The sequence below is a fragment of the Planococcus citri genome, chromosome 1 (genome assembly GCF_950023065.1).
Source record: "Planococcus citri chromosome 1, ihPlaCitr1.1, whole genome shotgun sequence".
NCBI classification, from domain to species: domain Eukaryota; kingdom Metazoa; phylum Arthropoda; class Insecta; order Hemiptera; family Pseudococcidae; genus Planococcus; species Planococcus citri.
Window position 1 is genome coordinate 22,202,901 of NC_088677.1, and position 24,633 is coordinate 22,227,533.

At 33.8% G+C, this 24,633-nt stretch overlaps 1 protein-coding gene across 1 annotated transcript in view; it reads right to left on the reverse strand.

The window, feature by feature from the left end:
- Positions 1-24,633, reverse strand: part of LOC135849868 (uncharacterized) — a 67,076-nt gene that overhangs the window by 24,246 nt on the left and 18,197 nt on the right. The window contains exon 2 of the mRNA XM_065370498.1: positions 17,014-17,071. Within this exon, the coding sequence (XP_065226570.1) occupies positions 17,014-17,040 (27 nt within the window). The 5' untranslated portion in view covers positions 17,041-17,071. The remainder of the gene's footprint in view (positions 1-17,013; positions 17,072-24,633) is intronic.

The following is a 24,633-nucleotide window of genomic DNA, read 5'->3' on the forward strand; positions in this document are numbered from 1 at the left end:
TGATAGAAATGGTTCATTCAACACGTTTCTCACCAGCAAAGATCACGATGCGTAAACACAACTATAGAAAATCATAACCTTATAGGTAATAGAAATAGGTGTGAATAGGAACCTTGAAAAAACACAATTCAAATAAAACCTACGAACGCCATTTTTAAGTTTTTCATAATTTTCCATTATGATATTTTCATTTTAAATCATATTTATTGCGCAAATGGTAAAATAAAGAGCAAAATATGCTGCAAAAAATTTAAAGAAAATAAAAGTAAATTCCTCCCTCCTCCAATAGGTTACGACTCGACTTAATCGATATACTTTCGAGTAAACTTTTGTTTTCAATCTTAGCCTTATACCTAATGGAACTAACATTTTGAATAATCTTGTTCAAATGTTCAGTTAGAAAAAATTAAGCGCAATGCGTTTGAAATTTATGGACCTGTAATTCGCTTGCGATCCTCGATGTTTACTACCTGTTGGTATGTATGTTCGCGCGGAAAACGTGCAAGTAAAAGTTAATTGGGAGAGATGAAACAATGGAAGGCACAATCGTGGTGGTTTTATTCAACCAACTCTTGTTTTTTTTTCATTAGCAAATGTTTTTCTTTTCTTTTCTTTTTTTCTAACAAAGCTATAGGTGGATTATTACCGCATCTAATCCTTAATGGCTTCGAGACATAAAATCTCTTTTAAAACAAATCATATTAATCGATTTTTAGCGAAGATGATTATCTTGGCAATCGATGGTTCGACGAACCTATGATACAAGAGGTTGTTAATTTATTAAAATTATGTTTTTAAATATTTTTTTCTATTAAATGAACGCAGCGTTTGTACTAATAATATGTTGGCTAATTGGCTAATTCGTTTTGCAATTCATTATAATAAATTATTATCTCGTTAAGGGTCGTCTAAAATTTAAAAAAAACACCCTTATACTGAATTATATTACATTGCAGCAAGATAGTAGGTATAAATATTTATGAGCCATCAAAAATAAGGAGGTAGTTATTAACAGACACCTTGCACGAAGAATCGTTACCACAATGCTTAAGAAAAGGCTGCAACCTTTGCTTCATTTTTTCCAATTTTTACTAGGTATGATTGTTTAAATACCAATATCTCAAGTTCTGCCTACTTATCAATTATTTATTACAGTCATACAGGACAATACATTTGTATTCTGCGAGGTACATACACGTGGGTAAAAATACCTAGACAGCGATACCGCAGCTACCTACATCGAATTAAACAAATCTCAAGTTTGCGTGATAAATAGGTAAATTATTGTTATGTCTGAGCACCATATAAACAGAATTTTTATGCTCTACTAATTTCAGAAATCACAATAATAATATAATTCCTCCGTATGATTTTTTTCGCCAGCAGCGTGAACATTGAACATAGTACTTACATATAGTTTTCATCACGTCTATATCTACCTTGCAACATGGGACAAAACAACATTACCTATTCTAAAATCACTTTTTATTTCAATTTTTTTTTTTGCAACAAAAGATTCGCAAAATTCCACCGACGAAAACTCGAAAATCACCTTCAAACAGTGAACAAGAGTTTTCGATTATGTTGAACCAACAACAATGAAACGATCAATCATCCATTGACTCTTTCTCACAAGTCAGCTGTGTATCTACATGACCCAGGAAGCGACGACTGATTAAAGTGCAAAAAAAAAAGACAATAGTTTGTAGGTACTTTCTTGCTATTTTACGAACTAGCCACACCTACATAAGTCAACCGAAATAGTGTTGAACAACCCGAGTATGAGTAGTGTAAGATTTCGGTAAAGTTTTAAAAAAAAAACAACGTAGGTACATAAATATCAAGGTTAATAACATTTCTTTGGGTCACGAATATATTACACATGAACGAGTAAGGATTTATTTATTATAACTCGCGTCGAGCTAGACAGTATACCTTATACCTACTACCTACCTAGGTATACTAGATAATAATATATGCAACTTGGTTTTTGAAAAATATACCTACGTATATTTCTTTGAAACTCACGCTTTAAATTTAGAGATACACAAGTACTGAAATTTAATTCCTGCGGCGAGTAATTTATATGTGACATTTGAATTACACGTACATTCTTTCTTATGCAACTAACACACAAATGAGATCTAAACGTTAATATCGAGTAATACCTTGTGCCTTCCGGTTATTATAGTATACAAATAGAAATGCATACAAGATGCACCAGCCACGCATTCTATGTATATGTGATGATAGTCCATAATTTCCAATAAATTATGTACAAATCGACTGAAAAAAATATTCACCGATTCCCAATTTTTGGTAATCAACTTATAAGCAATTTTAGTTCTAATGAGCCTACGCAAGAAAAAAATTGAACGTACTTTCCTCGGTAAAATAAAACTAATAAATAGGTAGGAGGTGGAACTTTCTTTGAAATTAACAATGCGATGAGTCAGTTATCAGAGCATGGTGAAAAATTTCTCCAATGTATTCGTGTTATCTACCTACGAATATTCATTCAATTAAGTGCAATGATAGGGACGAATGACCATATACTAGAAACCATGAACATAATTTTTTAATAAGGTATTGCAATTTTTATTTCTGTCTTTTTGCCAAAAATGAAACCAACTTTTTTTTGTTTCACAACAGCATTGTTTTTCTTTCATTCAAAAGCATATAAAGACAAAACTTACCCACAAACAATATTTCTTCAGACAGGCACGGACTGGGTCGGTTGGAGGCCCCTGGCGGATGCTCCTAATCTAATAGGACCCTCAAACCCCCCCCCCCCACCGAATCTTTCTCCTATGATTTTTTTTCTCATGTTCGGATACTTGAATGTGTACAATTTTATTGTTTTTTAAAAAAAAATTTCATTCACTTTTGTGAAAAAAAGTCAATTTGACAAGAAAAAAACTGAAGTTTTTCCAGGGGAGGGGGGAGGGATAAAATACAAATAAAAGTAGAAAAATGACAAATTTTTTCAATTTATAAGTATAAGTAATACTCGCACATTAAGTTAGGTTCATTAAAAGTTGTTATTTTCATTTTTAAATTTATTCTCTCGGGAAGAGCTAAATGGAGCCTTGAAAAGCTCCAGAAATAGAAAAGCCCCAGGCAGTGATAAGTTACCAACAGACTTATTCAAGAACAACACAATAACCATTAAGAGGAGACTGCTATAGCTTTCTACAATAAAATACTATCAGGTGCTACTATACCCGAAGACTTCCATACTGCAATTGTAATACCCATTTTCAAAAAAGGAGACCAAAATGACCCAGGAAATTACCATAGAAATTGGCCTACTAAATGCTGCTTACAAAATACTTGCTAAGATGCTAGTGAGAAGAATTAAGAGCCACATGGAGCCAATAATGTTGGAATGCCAAAATGGATTTCAAAAGGGAAGATCATGCATAGATGGGGGTGTATGCAACAAAGCTGCTGATGGAGAAGAGACGAGAATATAACCTAGAAGCCTACTTACATGTGTTTTGTTGATCTGGAGAAGGCATACGATCAAGTGTGAAGGAAGAAGTTGTTTGAAATCCTGAGGAAAATCAAAGTGAATGAACAAATAGTACGCTTAATTGAAGAAATATACACGGATAATGTAATAAGAGGAAGATCTGGAAACATGTCAGAGGCAAGGAAGATAGGAAGAGGAGTAAGACAGGGATGCCCAATGTCATGTAGTCTGTTCAACATCTGAAGAGTGATATTCCAAAACTCGCGTTGTCCATTTTCACAACTTTTCAGGAAAGTGGAAAAACAGTTTCCCTTTAAACGGGTAAATTGGCTTTTTAGGCGAGTTTAGCACTTTATTTGGGTGGATTTATGATGTAGGAGTGTAGGTATACACTTCATCCACTAAATACTGCTGAAAAAAATGTCAATAAAAATGGACAAAGCGCGATTTGGAACATTATTTTTTTTTTAGTTTTTAGTGAATTAACTATTTAGGTGAGTTTAACACCTCATTTTGGTAGGTTGATGATGTAGGAATGTGAGTTAATACTTCATCTACCAGGTACTGCTGAAAACCCAACTTTGATAAAAATGGACAAAGCGAGTTTTGGAATATCACTCTTCATCTACTTTGACGACATGATTAAAGAATTGCTGAAAACCAAGCCAAAAGGGCTAGACATCAATGACACCCATGTCATGTCAATATTCTGCTATTTGCTGATGATCAGGTGGACTATGCTGACAACAAAGATGACTTGCAGAGAGTGATGTACAACCTACAGAAAATAGCTGATAAATACAGAATGAAAATCTCGTCATCAAAAACAAAAGTGATGGCCTTCAAGGGGAAAGAGCCAATACAGAGTAAATTGTTGTAAATGGACTGCCAGTGGAACAAGTTAAAAGCTTTAAATACCTCGGATGTGAGCTATCATATGAAGGAGAAGTCGATGCACAACTTAAGATCAATAAATTCCTGTGAGTAAGTGGAGCGATAAACCGAGCCATTCCTCCAAGAAAAGTCAGAGCCGAAACTTGAATAAGAATCTACAATATGCTGGCAAGACCAATGCTGCTGTATGGAAGTGAAACATGGACAATGAGAAAGTATATAAAAATCAGAGTAACCACAGCGGAAATGAGATTCTGCGAGTCATGGCAGGATATACAAGACGAGATAGGAAAGGAACAAAGACATCCTGAAGGAGCTAGGAGCAGAGCCAATCATTAGACGAGTGAAAGATTACAGAAAGAAATGGTGAAAACACGTTGCTGATAGAATGCTTGATGAATGGTCCCCTTGAAAAGTCAAAGAATACACTCCAACTCACAGGAGAGGAGCAGAGGAACACCGAAGAAAAAACTTGATGGTGCATCGGTACACTATTCTTCTACAGTTTCCCAGATGGGCTGAACAGCTCACTAGGTCAAAGTTCAATGATGATGATGGAAGCTTCAAACTGGGATTTTCTTCTAGTTTAGAGATAAGAATTGGGCCGAGCAAAGCAAGGGCAAAAAGCTTTCAAAAATTTGAGTTTTGAGAAGAAAAACAATATTTGAAAAAAATTGTTCATTTCTTTCTTTATTTTCTTTTGATCCAAAAGTTAAGAAATTGAATGATGAATTTTCAAACTTGGAAAAATAAAACGAGACCAACAATTTCAACAATAAAAGGAATGCTTTTCTGACAGTTTCTGGCAAAAAAGCAAAACGTTTGGACAATTTTTTTTTAAAAGTAAAAATTCAAAATTTTCTAATAAAACAACTATTTCTATAGAAATGTTGTTAAAAAGCGAGGATTTTTTTCAACATTTTTGGCAAACGGTCGGTTTTTTACAATTTTAGCAAAAAGAAGAACTTTGTAAAAATTACTGGCAAAAATTTGAGGAAAAAAATTTTTCAAGCAAAAATTTTATAAATTTGGTAAAAACCAGCAATTTTTGAAAATAAGAAATTAAGTAGGTAGGTACCTACATTTGTCATTTTTTCAGAAGTTTTTTCTTTCGAAAAGTGAGATTTCCACTTTGTAACTTATGGCAATTTCCTGTAAAAAATCGAGACTTTTCAACTGCGAAAAAGCTAGAATTTTCAGGAATAGAGAAGTCTTTTGGACAATTTTTGAAAAAAATACAACTTTTTAGAATTTGTTGCAAAAAATGAGAATTTAGACAATTTTAAGCAAAACTGAGTATTTTTTGGGGAAAATCACAAATTTTTGGCAATATATTGGCCATAACATAAAATTATATTTTTTTGCAACCTTCGTTGAAAATGATGAGAATTTGTTGGTCATTGACTTTTTTTGGGGCAAAAAAGCGGGATTTTTAGGTAATTTTTAGGAAGGGAAATAGATACTTTATGAATTTTTTTTTGCAAAAAAGTGAAAATTTTTTGGCAAGAAACGAGGCTATTTGGAAATTTTGACAAATGGTAAGATTTTTAGATATTTTTGGCAGAAAGATAGACTTTGACTATTTTACATTGTAGCCATAGTTGAAATATATATTACAAAAGTGTACAAGTAGCTCGACACTTTTGCAAATTATTCACTTACTGACATTACTTATTAGCATTTTTTCTCTTCAAGATGCATGCAAAAATTGAATTTTTGAAATTTTTTAAAAAAGTACCAAATTTAGTAACTTAGGTAGGTAGGTACTTAAAAAGGCAACCAAGTACGAACCTTGAGCGAGGGCAAAAGCTTGATTCGAGAAGTACTTATAGGGGGTTTTCAAGTGAAAAGTGCGTTTTTTGGGTTAACATTTCTTTAAAAATTTGAATAAACACAGTAGTCCAAACGGAGTGAGGGCAAAAGCTTTCCAAAATTAATATTTTGAGAGATAAGAAAAAATGTTTTTTTTTACGATGAGTCTACCTATTTTTTGACTCCATAATTTTAAAACTTGAATATTGAGTAATTAAAAATTTCAATTATGAAATGAAAGAAAAGCAAACAGACCAGAGCGAAGTGAGAGTAAAAGTTTGCAAAAATTCATGTTTAGAGAGTGTGAAAATAGTATATTTTTGGTTTTAAAATGGGGCCCCCCTTGATGTTTCGGGGCTCCTGGCGATCGCCAGTCAGCATCATAGGCCAGTCCACCACTGTGACTTCAGAATAATAATTCTCATCTTTCCTCAATGTAAGAAAAAATCTCGACATAAAATAACGTGCTTCTGATAAGTTCCTAGCAACTAAAGGAAAATCCTTTGAAAATCGTTAAAATTGTTAGCTATATATACAGGAGTATACCAATTATTCGGCTTACATTCATCATAAGTTAGGCTTTAATTCTGTACCAACATTTTACCGCCTTTTAAGAATGATATAAACAACGCAGGTAGGTAGGTAGGTAGGTACCTTTAGTTTCATGTAGCTCAAGCGACGAGACTAACTATAAATATTTTTAAAATCACGAAACTTTAAAATGGAATGCTCGTTCATGCAAGAGTTAAAATCCACCTGCTACGTAAATTAACCAAATGAAAAATAAATTACGATTTTCGTACAGTAAAAAGCCAAGATTTATGCAGACTTTGCTTTGTCATAATAACTCGCAGCTATAACCTAAGACGCGAAGAATTATCTACCAGAAGGAGAAAAAACCACTATGCATCGTATGGTACGGATGAAGATCACGTTAAAAAAAAATCATAGTCGGCGATTCGGCGAAAAAACTACACAGGCAGTCTAAATATACGAGAAAAGTTGACGTTGAACCGTAAACCTTGATTTATGTCTTTAAGTCGATCGTTTTGAAACAGGATTAAGAGATGCATTCTGTCTGCTATTGTCAGCTATGGAATTTCTTTATGTACCTGTTGCGGAGGGATACGGAGGACGTTCGAGTAATACAAGCGGCTTCTTCTCTTCTCTTTTACTCTTTTTTTTCTCTTACAAAAAATAAAAGTTTTACGAGTATTTTTGTGTGTGAAATAATTTTTAAAAAACGTGATGTAATTTATTGGCGGGAAAAAGATACAGTTTTTAATGGATATCCATAAATATACGAGATTAAAAAGCAACAAAGAAATGCAATATTGATTTGCAAAACTGGCGAGGTGTTTGCCAATACATTAGCATCAATGTTGCATACTACATACATCTCTTTAGCACATCTGACACCAGTACGCGGATTTTTATATTTACTTATGATAAACGTGTCCACGTTTTATCATTACTCTTATTGTATTACATAATGTACCATCGACTTGGAACAGAATTACGCGTGTAAACCGCGTTATAATGAACTTAGTCGTGCCGAAATTATACTCGTCATTGTAATCATCCGAATGGTAGAAGTACCTTGAAGCAATTTCACGATATGCTTTTCTTTTTCAAGTTGCCAATTGCGTAGGTGAAGGGCTTTCAGCTAGGTACGTTAATATTCGAATAGGGATGTTGAATGCATGTTACCTATATACTCGAGTGATCTTTGAACTAGGTATGTATGTTGCTTGAGATGATTAGGTTATTCGAAGCAAACTTGAGCAATAGCCAGACATACGAGTATAAGTATGGATTTTTATTCGAGCATTTTCTATTTCTGAATTGAAGGCAGAGGCGCAGCAGCCATCGAGAACTAAAACGAGCCCTGAGAAAATGCCATTTTGCCCTTCCTCCCTCCACCAACAAAAAATCAACAGGTTGTTAGGTTGGATTATGTGACTAAATGTTTTGAAAAATATTTATTAAAAGCAATCAGACCAGGAAAACGTTGAAAAAAATTCGATTTTTGGAGGTGAGGGAGGGAGGGAAGGAAGGGGTTTCAGTGATTTCATCAATTATTCACACAAGTGAGTTTGCTAGTCTTGCTACATATGTATTGATGTAGAATTTCTAAGTAAATAACCCGACATTTGCCACCCAAAAGAAAGCAGTCAACGTTCATTCATAAAATTAAAACGTAAAAAATAATTACACCACGCACGCACCTTAGCCAACAACGCTTCGATGGCGTAGAGGTTTAAAATAAACAGATAAGCCAACACGCTAGACGATTAACTAATTAACAGAAACGTTCTTTCGGAAAATGAAAAAAAATGACTAAGTAAAAGTAAATATTCTCGAGTATTTAGCGATGCATAAATCCATTCCAGAGGTTAGGTAGGTACTCAATTTCTAATGGTATCAAAATCACTTCCTGTCATAGATTTGCAATTACGTCGTCCTACCATGAAACAAAACAATTTTCGATTTTTCACAAACTTCTGCATGAAATTTATATTTACATATAAGTGAAATACGTTTTAAATACCTACTTACTCAATAAGTAGAGAAAAAAACTAGCAAGAAAATTAAAAATTTCGTTTTCAAAACGTGATGTACCATTTGGATTGTACTTATCTGCGTGTTGGACGTACCTAGGCAACTAGGTACACCTGCCTATAGTTCATGTGAATAATACATTTCAACACATAAAATCCAATGCTGAAGTGTTGCATTTAGTAACAGTAAAGATAAAATGAGTAAATGACAGAATAATAAAGCCAGCAACGCTTGGTTAGTCATCCTTAGCGAGAGAGAAAAAAATACAGAACTTAGTGATCTAAGATGTTACTACCTATTTTATGGGTACCTTTCACTGTTTGTGTTTAGTCCAATGATTTCTGTTTTCAAAAATATTCCTACAGCTAAAAATACACGAAAAGAAATTGCGAATATTTACACATTGGTCCGTATAATATAGGTAGAGCAAAAAAAATACTCGCTGTATTCCATAAAATGGGCAAGGCATAGAAGATATCTACATTTATGGATATGTCCTTGAAAAATTTTCGTTCTTCTCACCGTTGAATACAATTTTTTTTTTCTCTAAAATTAGGAACATTTCACGATATAAAATAAAATTCTAAACCATTTCCTCTCGAACTGTTTCTTTTCCACACGCACACTCAATTTTTCTTCAAAGTGTTCGGTAATCTTCACATTAAAGAATTACCTACCTGATTTTATGGCGAAACTATACCTATTCCATCGTAGAGAAGCTGCAATTCATGGACTAAGAAAATTATCACTAGGATTATTTTACCTGCAGCTTTACATGTGCTAAATAACGGTATATAGGATTTTCGAATGTAATTTGAAACCCACTTATCCTATAGCAGTTTTTATAACGCCTTTGATTACTTTGTTCACATTATTTGTATTACAAACCCACGTAATACTTTTCATGTAGCATCTTACGACGCGACGTAGCAAACTATGAGAAAATATTTCTATTCAATCTCAAGTAAGTAAGTAAGTAAGTAAGTAAGTAAGTAAATCATTGCATTCAACTTGTAAGTATTATTCTAAGTACCTACACGAGTACTTATTTCATTGATTCATTTTTATGATATCTAGGCTTACATTACATTATACTATTAATTGATGATGATAGTATTTAATTAAATTTTTTCTGAAATAAAATACCTACATTATGTAGCTTAGATATCTAAAAATAGCACATATAGGTAACTTTGGTGTAAGATGAAACCTACACCTTTGTGGTTTTCTACTCTGGCGCGGTTATATAATTTTGAATACCTATGTTACAATACCATACCTACCTAAAACAAGCATACGAGGAAACTTTTATCGACGTGAACTCGGCATTATGACTAATTTCAACACAATTTTAGTAAATATTTTCACTCTCAATCTCAACATACTTGAGTGTAAATTGGGCAGCGTTGTAATAAACGAGTTGGTAGGTACGGTTTATGAAGCTCGATAAAAAGGAAAACAGGTCGTTAAAAAATTTTATTTTCGACGTTGGATATTAATTCTGAAACAGTCGAGAGAAGGATTTTTTTTTTGAAAAACTTGTTCAACTTGGCGATTAAAGTTTGTGAGAACACTCGAAGCTTAAAAATTCTTCGAAATACATTCGATTTTTTTTGCCTTAACAACGGCCTGAAAAATTCAAATTTTGAAAGCTTCAAAAAATTAAAAATGCATATTTTTCAAAGGATGGCCTGTATTATTTTGCCATAAAAATTATATTCAAACTTTTTAGTGTGCGTAGCACATTATTAGTAGGTATGTATTTAGTTTTGATCTGAAAGTTGAAAAATTCTTTGGCTCGAATGTTCTCTGGGATGAATGGACTGATTTTTTTGAAATTTCCATACGTAGATGTGGTTTAATGTGAAGCATGGGACAACATAATTATAATTGCTATTACTCAAGTAGCTTCAGGAGTAATTGTAATTAATTACAAAAATTTGTACCAAAAAAAAGAATAAAAAGGGGGAAAAGACCATATCAAAAGCGAAGCTGATGTCATTTTTATTGATTTACAACCTTTAGAAAATAAATTTTGAATTTTACCAAACACTATGGGAGGTAAAAAAACCTGACCCATTATTCAATTTTGAAATATTTATTTATAAAAGAGGCAGATAAGCAAACACGACAGGCCATGAAATTGGGGGTTGTGTGGTGAGGGCATAATGGTTTACCCTAAGATGTTCCAGCTTTCCTAAGTCATTTATGATTTTTCTGTGACATGTGATGAGGTTTGTTTGCCATCACGTTTGCTTTCAATATCACATAGTGCTTTTGATTTCACATTGTGCTTTTGAGCTTTCAGTTTTGCATAGTGCTGTCTATTCGTGTGTATGGTAGTGATTTTGAGCTGTTGGTTTCCCATAGTGCTCTTGATCTCATGTTGTGCTGTCAAGTTTTCAGATTAGCATAGTGCTTTTGATATCACATTGTGCTCTCAAGTTTTCAGATTAGCATAGTGCTTTTGATATCACATTGTGCTTTCAAGCTTTCAGTTTTGCATAGTGCTGTCTATTTGTGTGTATGGTAGTGATTTTGAGCTGTCGGTTTCACATAGTGCTTTTGATATCATGTTGTGCTGTCAAGTTTTCAGGTTTGCGTAGTGCTTTTAATATCACAGTGCTTTTGATATCTCGTAGTGCTTTTGATATCATGTTGTGGTTTTGACATCAACCTTTTATTCTCCTTATCTAGACCGCTATTCCAATGGGACATTTTGATGCAAACCTTCCAAATCAAGCTTTTAAAGAATGCCTCTGCGCATTGCGCAAACTCGTCTCTTAAGGTGCACTAGGGGAAGTTGGAATTCGGGGTAAGTTAGAGTTAGAAAACTTGCTCTAGCACCTAGAGGTTTATATCTGGCGAAGTGCCACTAAAGGTGACTTGAGGGTAGTACCCCTACTTCATCACGGCATAAAAATTTTCGCGATTCAGTTTCATTTTAGATGTCTTTGGTTCAATTGTATTTTGTTGTTGTTTTGAACTTATTTTGAATTTGGTCTAAAATACAGACTTTCTATTTCTTAGTTTTTCGCATATAGCGGACGAACCGTGCGTCCTAGTGAAAATCTGATGAGAGTAATCTCAAAGAGAATTAAATTCTCCACAATTTTGTTTATATGCAATTTTTCTAGGACGCTCCGTTTCTGATCTACGCCTCTGCAAAGTTTAGCCTGTTCTGACTTCCCCCAATTGGGGAAAGTCAGAACAGTTTATATTTTATTCCACTGAGCGAAAGCTACTGTGTCAATCGCGCTCAAATTTTCACCATAGGTTAAGAACCCTTATGGGAACCTACATAATAAATTTGATCCATATTGGTTCATTAGAAGGGGAGTAACAGCTGGTCAAAGTTGAAATTGCGAAAAATCATTCTGACTTGCCCCAGTGCACCTTACCTTATCCTGCATATAATCAGATTTGAAAGTTATCATCTTCCACACGTAATTATGCACAGGGCTTACTTTTTTGTTATATTTTCTGATTTTGTTGCAGGACTTGTAGAAAACTGTAAAGCTGAAGAGAGTTGTCAGCTTCCTAATGAAAAGATTCAGGAACTATTTTGGATAACTTCTGTCATGACTGCCCAAATACCTATTCTTACTCGTACAGTCGTACATATGTACAATCCTTGATGTTATACCTGGCAAACTTGAACAGTGTCTGTCACTACCACCGGTTTTAAGCAGTGTCTGTCACAAACACCAGTTTTAAACAGTGTCTGTCACAAACCCTGGTTTTAAACAGTGTCTGTCACCACCACTGGGTTTAAAAAGTGTCTGTCAATACCACTGGTTTTAAACAGTGTCTGTCACAAACACTCAATTTAAAAAGTGTCTGTCATTACCACTGGTTTTAAACAGTGTCTGTCACAAACACTCAATTTAAAAAGTGTCTGTCACTACCACTGGTTTAAAACAGTGTCTGTCGCTACCACTGGTTTTAATCAGTGTCTGTTTCGAACACTGGTTTTTAAAAAGTGTCTGTCACTAACACTGGTTTTAAACAGTGTCTGTAACAAACACTTAATTTAAGAAGTGTCTGTCACTACCACTGGTTTTAAAAAGTGTCTGTCACAAACACTGGTTTTCATCAGTGACTGTCACTACCATTGGTTTTAGAAAGTGTCTGTCACTACCACTGGTTTCAATCAGTGTCTGTCACAAACACTGGTTTTAAACAGTGTCTGTCACAAACACTTAATTTAAAAAGTGTCTGTCACTACCACTGGTTTAAAACAGTGTCTGTCACTACCACTGGCTTTGAACAGTGCCTGTCACTACCACATGTATTAAACAGGTATGTCACAAACACTCAATTTAAAAAGTGTCTGTCACTACCACTGGTTTAAATCAGTGTCTTTCACTACCACTGGCTTTGAACAGTGCCTGTCACTACCACTGGTTTTTAAAAAGTGTCTGTCACTAACTCTGGTTTTAAACAGTGTCTGTCACAAACACTGGTTATAAACTAGAGTCTGTCACAAACAGTGGTTTTAAACAGTGTCTGTAACAAACACTGATTTTAAACAGTGTCTGTCACAAACACTTAATTTAAAAAGTGTCTGTCACTACCACTGGTTCTAAACAGTGTCTGTTTCAAACACTGGTTTTTAAAAAGTGTCTGTCACTACTACTGGTTTTGAACAGTGTCTGTTTCAAACACTGGTTTTTAAACAGTGTAACTACCACTGGTTTCAAACAGTGTCTGTCACAAACACTGGTTTTAAAGAGTGTATGTCTCAAACACTGGATTTAAACAGTGTCTGTCACTAAGTACCACTGGTTTTAAACAGTGTCTGTCACTACCACTGGTTTAAAACAATGTCTGTCACAAACAGTGATCATAAACCGTGTCTGTCACTACCACTGGTTTTAATAGCACTGAAGTACTACTTATAATCAGAGCCTACAATTAAGAAAATCTCTTGATCATTAGTCATCAATTTTGGAAGGGAGTATTAAGGACTAATAAAGACAGCGTTCAAAAAAATTCAGCTGTCATAATGAAAAATTGAAAATTCCATTAAGTATGGGGTTCTGAATTTTTCAAAATAGTCCAAAAATCAGCGCATGAATTCAGCATGATTGGATCTGATTAAATTGATCAGATCTGGATATTTCAACGGCATATTTTTGGAAAATTCTAAACTTTGTAGGATCTCTAATTTTTATTTTGAGTGACTGAAATCTTGCTTATCTTTGTCTCTAAGAAAACTTCTCCTGGAAATTGGGATGGAGTCCTCTGGCCTCTGGGTCAAATTCTTCCTCACTAGATAGATCTTCAAAATAAATGTTTCCCACCTATTGATCATTCGAAAGAATTTTCAAAATTTTTTCGGACATGTTTTCAGTAAGTATACCTTGAGAATGAGAAAAAGAAATGAATTATACCGCTATGGAATTGTCTACGAGGTTTTGTTGAAATTAAAATTTTGACAATTTATTAGTAGATAAGAAAGTTATCAGCAGTTATTATTATTCTTTCACTCAATACGTATGATCTGAGTCTATAGAATACACAATTAAGTATCTTTTGATTTGAAAAATTACATTTACAAACCTCCTCCTCAAAATTAATCTAAGTTACTCTCTGTCTTCGCTATACCTACTCTTCTACATACCTACCATGCGCATGAACACTCGTACGATTGGAAGTCTCCCAACAAAAGACTAAATAAAAATACAAGACGACAAATACTTTGTCATAAGAATAGTTAGGTACCTATTACAGCGTTTTTTTTTAAAAAAAAAGGTACATATAAAAAGTCACTAGACGAAAATCTAACCGTGTTTCCTGCTTCTTGTTACATTCAATTTCCGTGTAATTTATACCTACGTACCTCTGTTTTATCCGATCAACCATTAAATTACAGTTGATTATGTTCCATAGGCGTATCGCGTATAGTTAAAAAAAAAAAGGCATCGATATTGTGTTCCATGAGACAAGGTGTTAATGATCACGGTCGTGGTGGAAAATGCGGTGGTTACAGGTTATCAAACATTATCATCGAGACACTCGTATTTTTGCATTTCACGTTAGAGTTTTTCAATTTGTGGGTTGTAGATGAAAAAAAAACCTAAAACTAGGTATACCTAGATATTCCTACTCGTACTTATACTTACTAAGGATTTTACTTTCATTAACTAGAGAAACGTTTCAATATCATTTCAGTTTTTTGATTGCTAACTTACTCTATACCTATACCATCTAAATGCAAATCCTATCTTGTTTTCGTCACCATGCTTGCCAAAATTTTCCAGTTCTTAAAATAATGCAAATTATTCGGTTGAAATTCGAGCATTTTCAAACACATAATTACCTAATCGAGTTGATATTTCAAATCGTTAAGTAGATGCATATCACGTACCTATATCTGGTTAGTAAAATATCCTCACGGATCGATTTTTTGTGTCCAAACAACGTCTGGTAGCTGGTAACTATCTGTTGTGCATAATGCATATAAAAATTTACAAGATGGATTCAGAAGGATACCAGACTAATAGTTTCTCATATACGTACAACTACCCTTCACCAATGTCAAAAGCACTCAAATAAAATTACTTTTTATGGCAATAAATTGTCAAATTTATGTTCTTGTTTGAAATTTTTGCTCGTCTAAGTAGGTATACAGGTAGCTAGGTACCTATCGTTCAAGAGCCACTTACGTATATCTTCATTATTGTTTTCGTTAATTTCAATTTAATTTTCTTGTTTCTTGGTTTTATGCATCGCGAGTATAGGTAAATAATAGCTTGATATTTTTTTTACTACAATAATATTTTTGAACAAGTACCTGTCCTGAATGTAAACAAGGTTTCATATAGCGGTAATGACAAATGACAAGTGTTATGTAGCGAGGTTCTAATATGTTGACAACGTGTTGTACAGTGATGTATAAACATCAGGGCGAAAACAGATGCCATTAACACCTAAAGTACTGCCACACATCTCGTTTCAGGAGTTTACAGATTGGGAACAGACAGGAGGTCAAATTGAGTCAATTTTTGGTCATTTTTTCAAACGTACGAGTACGTAAGAAATTTAGGACAGAATTTTTCACGGATCGTCGTGTAAGGGGGTGGCAGCTACCCCTGCCTGTGATCCAGCTTCGCCAAAAAAACATAATTTTAAGTCGAACAATACCTACTCGTGGCAAATCCACAAGTTAATGGCCATCCATGGCGGAAGAATGGTGGAAGGTCAATTAGCAAGCAATGTTGCCAGGTTTTTAATGTTTTTAGCGCAGAACTTATTACATAAGTATACGCTTAGCTTAATATCTGAAAAAAGTATATACAACGAAGAGGAGGATATCCATAAATGGAACATGGAAGGTTTACCACACTTGAGATTGATTTCGGTTGCAAGAAAGAGAAAAAAACATATCGACTATGGAGATATTCTCGTTATACGATGATCGTCGATAATGAATGAACGTCATTTGTTTCGCTTTTTAATCACCGAACAGCGAACAACCACATTCCGTCATCAAACAGTTGGAATACCTACTGACGTACTTGCATCTAAATCAATAAAGAGTAAATAAAGTCATCAGATGCATCTTTTTTTTCAACCCTTTGGAATAAAAACTCGACCTATGAAATGTTTTCTCGGTAAAAAAAAAAAGAGAATGAAGTCAATCGACGCGGCGTAGGCAATTTTTCAACCGCACAAAATACCTAAACGATTATAAATCAGCGACGATATCGTGTGAAAATGGAGATAAATCGTTGATTTTTATATCTACACCGTCGAATTCTCTTATTGAAATCGCCGATTTATTTCTATACACGTTTGATATTCCTACCAGAAAAATGTAATAATTAATGACTAAAAATGGCGATATTTCGATTGCATAATAAACGAATAATATAATTTAAACGTTCGAACTAAACAAAATATGACGAATATTTGAAAATTGTGGAAAATTTTCCCTTACGTATGCCAAACCTTAAAGTTGAATATCGTCGCGTAAAACGCATTATAATAAGGTTACCTACATTCGACATTTCAACCTACGAATAAATTCGTCCAGAGAGAAGACGAAACGTGGGCAAATTTTTCGTGAAATGCGGCAAAAAAAAACCGTGTATAACGAATCGTCGATTGGCCGAGCCGCCGAGCACTGTTATAATATAGTAAGTCTCGATCACGATCTTTCAATCAGCACATACCACCACGAATTAGCGTTTTTTAAACTATACAATCTTCGCTATATAACGTTAAAAAATCTAACGGTATTGAATATTTTAATGTGTCTTTACCTTAGCGCCGTGTTTCTGACATGCCATCTAATTTAGAATTTCACGCGCCAGCGCGAATCTGAAACAAAGAATAATGAATTGAAAACATTATAATATAGAAATTAAAATCTACCAAAAAAATAACAATAAGTACCAGAATAAGATGCTAGATGCTACAAGATATAGGTACCTACGTATTAGGTATAGGTACTATACACAGGGATTTCGACACGATTCAAATTACAGGTTAACAATAAGACGATAGATTTACCAAACATTTGTTATTAAATCATATATCATCTCGTAAATACTCGTATCTCTACACTGCTGCTATGAGTACCAGAGTCATGAAAAAAATTGCCTCAGGATTTGATAGGTTAGGTTACAAATAATGTAGCGTATAGATTATTTCGATTGTGGTAATTTGCATGTCTACCTGGTACACGGTTTGTGCTAGCTTGCAGAAAATACAGCTATGTAAACTACATAGTGAGAGAAATTAATTATTGGGGATTTATATGGGTACCTACAAGGTGTCCGATTAAATTTCCAATTGTTACCTACACTTTGGATTTTTTAATAACCAGTAACCACGCATCAGATGCAAAAAGAAAGAGCTCCTTTTTAGTAGGTACTGAAATTATTTTAGATGATAGGAGAGGATTTAACTTTTTAAAATAATTTTTAGAATCTTTCCTACAGGTGTTAAAATTTTTTCAAATGTTCATTTTATAGAAATTTTGCGCAATTTTTCTGAATCTAGCCCAAGTGGTTCTTAACAAAGTGTTGATGATAAAAAAAAGGTCCAAAGTTTTAAAAATTGGACAAAAAGTACAAGAAAAGTTAGGTATGCGAAATGAAAAAATGTTGTAATTCTCTGTGAAAAAGTGGTTGTGCTAGATTTCAAGAATTATTATGCAAATTTTCAAAAAATTGTTTACAGTTGAGGAAAGAGTACAAAATTTTGAAAGACTAAGCAAATGTGGTGTAAAGATCCCCCCCCCCAAATAGGTGGGTAAGTGTATAAAAACAAAAAAATATGAAAAAATTAAAAAAAATTGACATAGTGCAGTATGCCTCTACCGCTTATGGTGGTGCTTATATTATGAACCCCTATATTGAAAATATTTGGTTAAGTGTGAATCTATAAATAGAATGATGTCAGGGTGTCAGGTCATTAAAAGATCCCGCCAAATACGGCGGCTCACACCAAAGGACTATAGGGTCATTACATAGAAGAAGAAGATCTCACATCTATTTATAATGAAGGGATTTTCACGCCATTCTTCACTTGGTTTTGGCAATTTGTGATAGTTGGTTCCTCGTCACATGTTGATATAAATAATGCCATGGGGGACTGGGGGTGCCTTTTTGGGGAGACCATGGCATAGTCTTTGCCTATTTTTCTATTTAACACCATCTCGCGCATGGTTAATTCAATTTTTTCATATTAATTGAGCCTATGATCGATTAATACCTAGTATCTTTTTGGTATAGCTAGGGCATTGATATTTTAGTTTAACCTAGCCATCGAGGCATCCAGGCCCAGACCCACCCACTGAGTTACTAAGAAAATCTCGGTGGGCCGCGACGTATTTGGGCCGATGAGGTAAAAACTGCCCACTTGACAATAGATTCGCCGATAAAAAAAAAGGCAGTGAAAAGGCCAGCTCAAAAATGACAGTAAATTTGCCGTTGAAAAAACGCCAGGGAAAAATCGGCTGGTTGTTTAAATACCTAATGCATTAAATCGCCGAATAAAAACCTGAAATCTACAAAAAATCTCTAGCCTGAGAGGGGATCGAACCCAGAACTCCCGCTTGCCGATCCAATTCCCTAACCACACAGCTATCATTGCAAGATGAATATTTTTGTTTTCAAGCGGTATACATGTACCCCACTTCGTACTTTTATTCAATTTTTTAAAAAGAAGTTGCGAATACCCATTGCGCATGTGCACTATAATCGGTGAATAAAAAACAGCTGATTAAAACAACTGTTTTTAATAAAGTAGCCCAGTGACTTTTCACTTGCGAGAACCACCCAATCAGGTAAAAGTTCGCTTATCGCTGCAAAAATCGCCCATAATAGGCGTAAAACGCAATTATATCGCCCAAAAGTCCGCTCAGGGAAGTCACTTGCGAAAATTCGCTTATAAATTTGCTGACGCCCATGGAGTGGCTGCAGCGTGCTACGAATTCGCCTATAAATACGCTAACGCCAATCATAAAAATGTCTTGGGCGATGGCGAGGTTTTTGGTCGCTCAAAAATTCGTCAATCATGTTGGCGCATCAATGAACAAAGCAGCGAAGTTATTAGCAAAAATTTTGAAAAAGAAATTTCGCTGATAAATTCGTTTCATGCATTTTGTGGAAGGGGAACTTGCGGGATGCGCACGCATCCGCACTACGTATTCTGTTAGGTCCCAGGTTCGATCCCCACCCAGGGTAAAATTTTTTCTCATTAAATTTTTTTTCAGAATAGGTATTTTAAGGATTGATGTGCTGTTCAATGAAAAAAGCTAAATTCAGGGAATATAAACTAATTTTTACATTTTTAAATTCACTTGCAGATATGTACTAAATTTTTACAGAATGTAAATTTACAGACTGTAAAATTTACAGTCAATCCGCAAAATTACCTGCCTGTAAATTTTTAAAAAGTTTACAGACAGTTCTTTATCTTGAGGATTCTTTATAGTTCCTTTTTTGCAACTAAATTAAATTTACTCGAAATTTTGAGTAAGGAATAAGTGTTTGAGATGAGGAAAATGGTCAATGTTGAATTATTTACAAAATGGAGTAAGTTGGAAAGTTATCCGCGCGATAAAAAACAAGTTATAAAACCTCAAAGTTGTAAAACTCTTGAAAAAAAATCATTTTTTCTGTTTTCAAAATTTTGAATAAAATTTGTTTAAAAAATCGAAATTTTGGGTAAGGACATAGATGTTTGAGATGGAGTAACTTTGAAAGTTATCTGCGTGATAGAAAACAGTTATAAAAGCTCAAAGTTGTAAAACTCTTTAAAAAATTAGTATTTTCTTAGTTTTTTGTAAATAAATAAATTTACTCGAAATTCTGAGTGAGGAATAGGTGTTTGAGATGAGGAAAATTGTCAACGTTGAATTCTATACAAAATGAAGTAAATAAGTTTGAAAGTTATCCTCGCGATAAAAAACAAAAAAGTCAATTGCAAAATTTTTACAAATTTCAATTTTTTATTAGATTTAAAAAAAATTAGGTAAGCCTACACTTAAGTGTCTCTAAAAATGTTTCAAAATTTCATTTAAAAAATTAAAAAAAAGTAAGCAAATAACCATTAAAAAACGTATCACTTAATTTAATTTTTTTTTTTTTAATTTAAACATTATCTACATTTTTTTTGTTCAAAAAAATTTTAATATCGTTTGAAAACGAAAATTGCATCAGTAGCGAGTGGCCTGTTTTTCTTATTTTTCTCTCTTCTTTTTACCAATTACTGGGGGTATCTATTTTTAAAATATATTTTCAATGAAATTTGAAAAAAAAATAATACAAAATAATTTTAAGCATCATGAATGAGCATTATAAATAAATAAAAATGAAATAAAAATTTTAATGGATCAAAAATATGAAGAAAAAAATAATTGTTGAACAATAAGTATCTAAATAAATTTTGAATAAATTTTTTTCAAGTCCCAGTAAACCAAAAATGGTAATGCTGAATTCAGAAATTTTTCTTCATTTTATAAAATAATTTTAAAAAAATGAATTTGCAAATTCATTCAATCAATTTAGAAAAATAAATTTCAGTTGAAATGATTTTTTCATTTTTAGTTCTATAATATTTTTTTAAATAAAATGAAAAATTCCTGAATTTCGCTTGATAATGTTTGGGTTTTACTAAAATTTAAAAACAAAATAATTTTAAATGAATTTTTTATGATAAAGAAATGTGTAAATTTTTTGACTCGGATGATTTCTGCAATCAAAACATGCCGCAGCCCAAATTAGAACAGTTTACATTCACGCACTTGCAAGAAAATTATATCAATCCATTTTATGCCCATTCCTCCACGAGGCATGGTAGACGTAGGGTTAGGCGTAGGGTTTTAAGTTCAGGAGGTCCCAGGTTCGATCCCCATATAGGTGTAGGAATTTTAGTTACGTGTGATAGGTAGAAAAAAATCAGAAAAATATGGGGAAACCATACGTGAAGAAATGAATTAGAAATATGCCTATCTTCCCTTCATTTTTGATTTTTGAAATTCAAAAATTTTAAAACATAACCGTTATTTTATACAAAACGTGCAGCAAAATTCGCTCACCAAACGCCGATAAATTCGCCGGCGACAATTTGGGACTAAACGCTGAATATTTCGCTAATTACTGCGCGGATAATTTCGCGTGTAATATCGCACCTGCGCAAACGCTGATAATCCGATGGGCGTTCGCGCAGGTGCGATATTGTACGCGAAATTATTCGCGCAGTTATGAGCGAAATATTCAGCGTTTAGTCCCAAATTGTCGCCGTCGAATTTATCAGCGTCTATAAGCGAAATTTTACCCAATCGGGCAGCAGTTCGGCAAATAAAAAATTCTGCCATTCGCTGGTCAAAAAAGGCTGTTTAAATGGCTGTTTTTATAAAAAGTAATTGTTTCTAACCGGCATTTTTTCTACGGCAAATTTACTGTCATTTATGCGCGCCTATTTAATGGCAAATTTACAAAAATCAACCGGCGTTTCGGCTTAAACGGCAAATCAGTGGGTGGGCCACTTAAAAAATTTCTGAATGAATTTTTATGCTCCGTGTCCTGCACTTTAAAAATGGGAGGAAAAAAATGAAACTTGGCCGATTAATTGAGGAGCCCAAAATCAGGGCCGCTAAAATGGGATACCTCAGTGGGCCATGTGCTCTTGGGTCTGGCCCTGGGCATTGACACCCTTAGTATTAGGAAGGGGGGAGGGCACTGAAAGAGATGGAAAAGATTATGTAGTGTCTAGTAAGTGGTGAAATACATTTACTAATTAATTATAAGTTTTTATCATAGATTCTCTGATCACTCAAGTATGGTCAATTTGGAGGGACTGTAGGTTTGGCTAAATGTCAAAAAACACGCTAAAATCCACTTTTTTGACTCTGGAGAGAGGTCAAATGAAGTTGGAAGGTTGAATCCTGCAAAAAGCACTCAAAAGGCACCCTTTCATTGTATGCTGAAAATATGGAACCCCTAGGGTAATTTTAGGGGTGATGGGGTCAAAAATAGAGGTCAAATGTGGTTTTTTCCACCTTACATGGGGTGGGGATGACCTAGGAAGCTGAAATTTGGATATGTTGTTTACAATGGCAATATTCACCAATGATATGAATTTGGGCCATTTTCATCAATTTGGGGTCAAATTGTGCTTCTCCAAAAAAATAACCTTTCTGTAATTTTCAACTTTGAACCTTCAAACTGCAGGGGTCAATTCTAGCTCCCAAGAGAACCCCATTCCCCAAGTTTGACTCCATTTGATCGATTAGAACAGGTTCCAGCAGGTCATAAAACGTGAAAATCACCATTGGACTGAATCTGATATGTATATAAATAAATAAAATGACTGGCCTACTGCAAATAGCCCCATTTTTTACAAAAATTTGGCTAAAAAATTAATTTTGAAAAAATGTGCAAATTTATCTTGAAAAAGTGTAGAAATTGAAAATTTTAATATTGAGTAATATTCTGAAAAGCAAACAAAATTTTCAAAAATGTCTCAAGTTTAAAAAGTGATGCTATTAAAAATTTTTAAAAAAATTGAGCAAATTTTGAACATTTCGGAACAATTGAGCTAATTTTGAACATTTTGGAAAAATTGTGCAAAAAAAGTCGAAAAAACTTTTTTACCTACTCGATGAAATTAACTCACCATAAAAAAATCAAAATACGAAAAAATTCAATTTTCAATTCCAAACATCAAAAAAAGTTTAAATTCATTCAGTTGTCTTATTTTGACCTTTTTCTGACGTAGTTCATGAAAAAGTTGATGATGAATTACACTCATAATATAGTAAATAAATTATAAAATTCGTTTATTTTTTCCAATTCACTCAGATTTTGATTTTTTTTGTGATTTCATGTTCATTTCATCGAGTGGAAAGGGGTTTTTCAAGCGGTCAAATGGATCAACTTCACCAATCAAAACTTTTTTTCATGTTTCAAATTAAAAAAATCGCATTTTTTCGCTAACTTTCAATTTTTTAAAATCGACTTTACGAAATATTTCCATCCCAATTTTTTTAATATTATGTTGTTGAGCATAAAAAGTTGTCCAGTATATTTTTTTCAGAATTTTTGAGACTCGGAACGATATGAAAACTACGTTTTGAAACTTTTTAAGCTAATTTTTCGTACAAAAAAAAGTGGCAACACTAATTTTTATGATATCGCCAAAAATCCTTTCAAAACCTCTAACTATTGGAAAAAGTTCCATTTTGGTAGGCATCGCGGTTATCGAGTAATCCACTGCTGAAATGGATGATATTTCAAGTTCACTGAAAACTTTGACACCCCCTAGCAGCCTTTAAAATGGCGCTATAGAGAGCTGCAATTTGCGCCACTGGTCATCCCTTCAAAAGGTCTTTCCACAGGAAAAATTTCAAAAAAATCGCCGACCCTCCTTATCACTTCTTGATCGAATTGACGTGGAATGGTCCTTTATTGAAAATAATCTGGAAATTTTTCAACTTTCAAGAATTTGACAATTTCTAGAATAAATAAACAAAAAAAAAAGTATTAAAATTGATAGAGAAAATGTTTTCACGTTGTTGTATTCAATTTCTATACCTAATAAATAAATTGCGCAGTTCGGATCATTTTGATTTCTTTTTGTGAACTTATGTGTACTTATGTACTTCAGATTTTCAAGTCTGCCTTTCGAAAATTTGGAAAAAACATCAATGAATTGCCAAAGTATTATGTCAAACTCTCAAAAATTTCTTTCTGACATTTTGTCAAGCTTTCGAAAACTTGGAAAAATCATGTAGAGTTTCCACTTTCCACCAATAATATTTCATAACCAAGTTTCAAGCAAAAAAACAAGCTTTCCTCCGAAGGGAGACATTTACGCCCATTTTGTGACACCATTAAACCCACCCAAAGTTTGACCTACGTTTAATGGGACACCCTGTATACTGACTCGCCGACTCATAGAGAGCTGGGCGCTAGATGTCATCGAACTCTGCGCAAAAATTCAACCAGATTTAATAAACAGTTGAACCATTAGTGATATCGAGATTGGTAAATAAATAGCCGGAGTTATTCGCCTGCTTACTACTCCTACGAGAAATACGAATTTGAATAAAGAGAAGGGTAGAATACGAATTGTTGATGTTGCGCATTTCCATATTAGGAGCGCATATAGGACATAGGTAGGTCTGGATTAGTATACACACAGGTAATATAGCGTGTTTTTTTTTCTCCTCACATAAGACAACTCCCGGCGGGTCGAAACTGGTTGAATATGCCAGATTCATGTTTCGTAATACCTACACATGGTACGTGCGATTGACGGTTTAAAAAAGAACCGCATCGTCTACCATCAATCTCTCCGCACTGACTTCGATTCGATTACATCATAACCTCATCTCGAGCCATCAAACGGCCAGTTCACATTGCTATTCA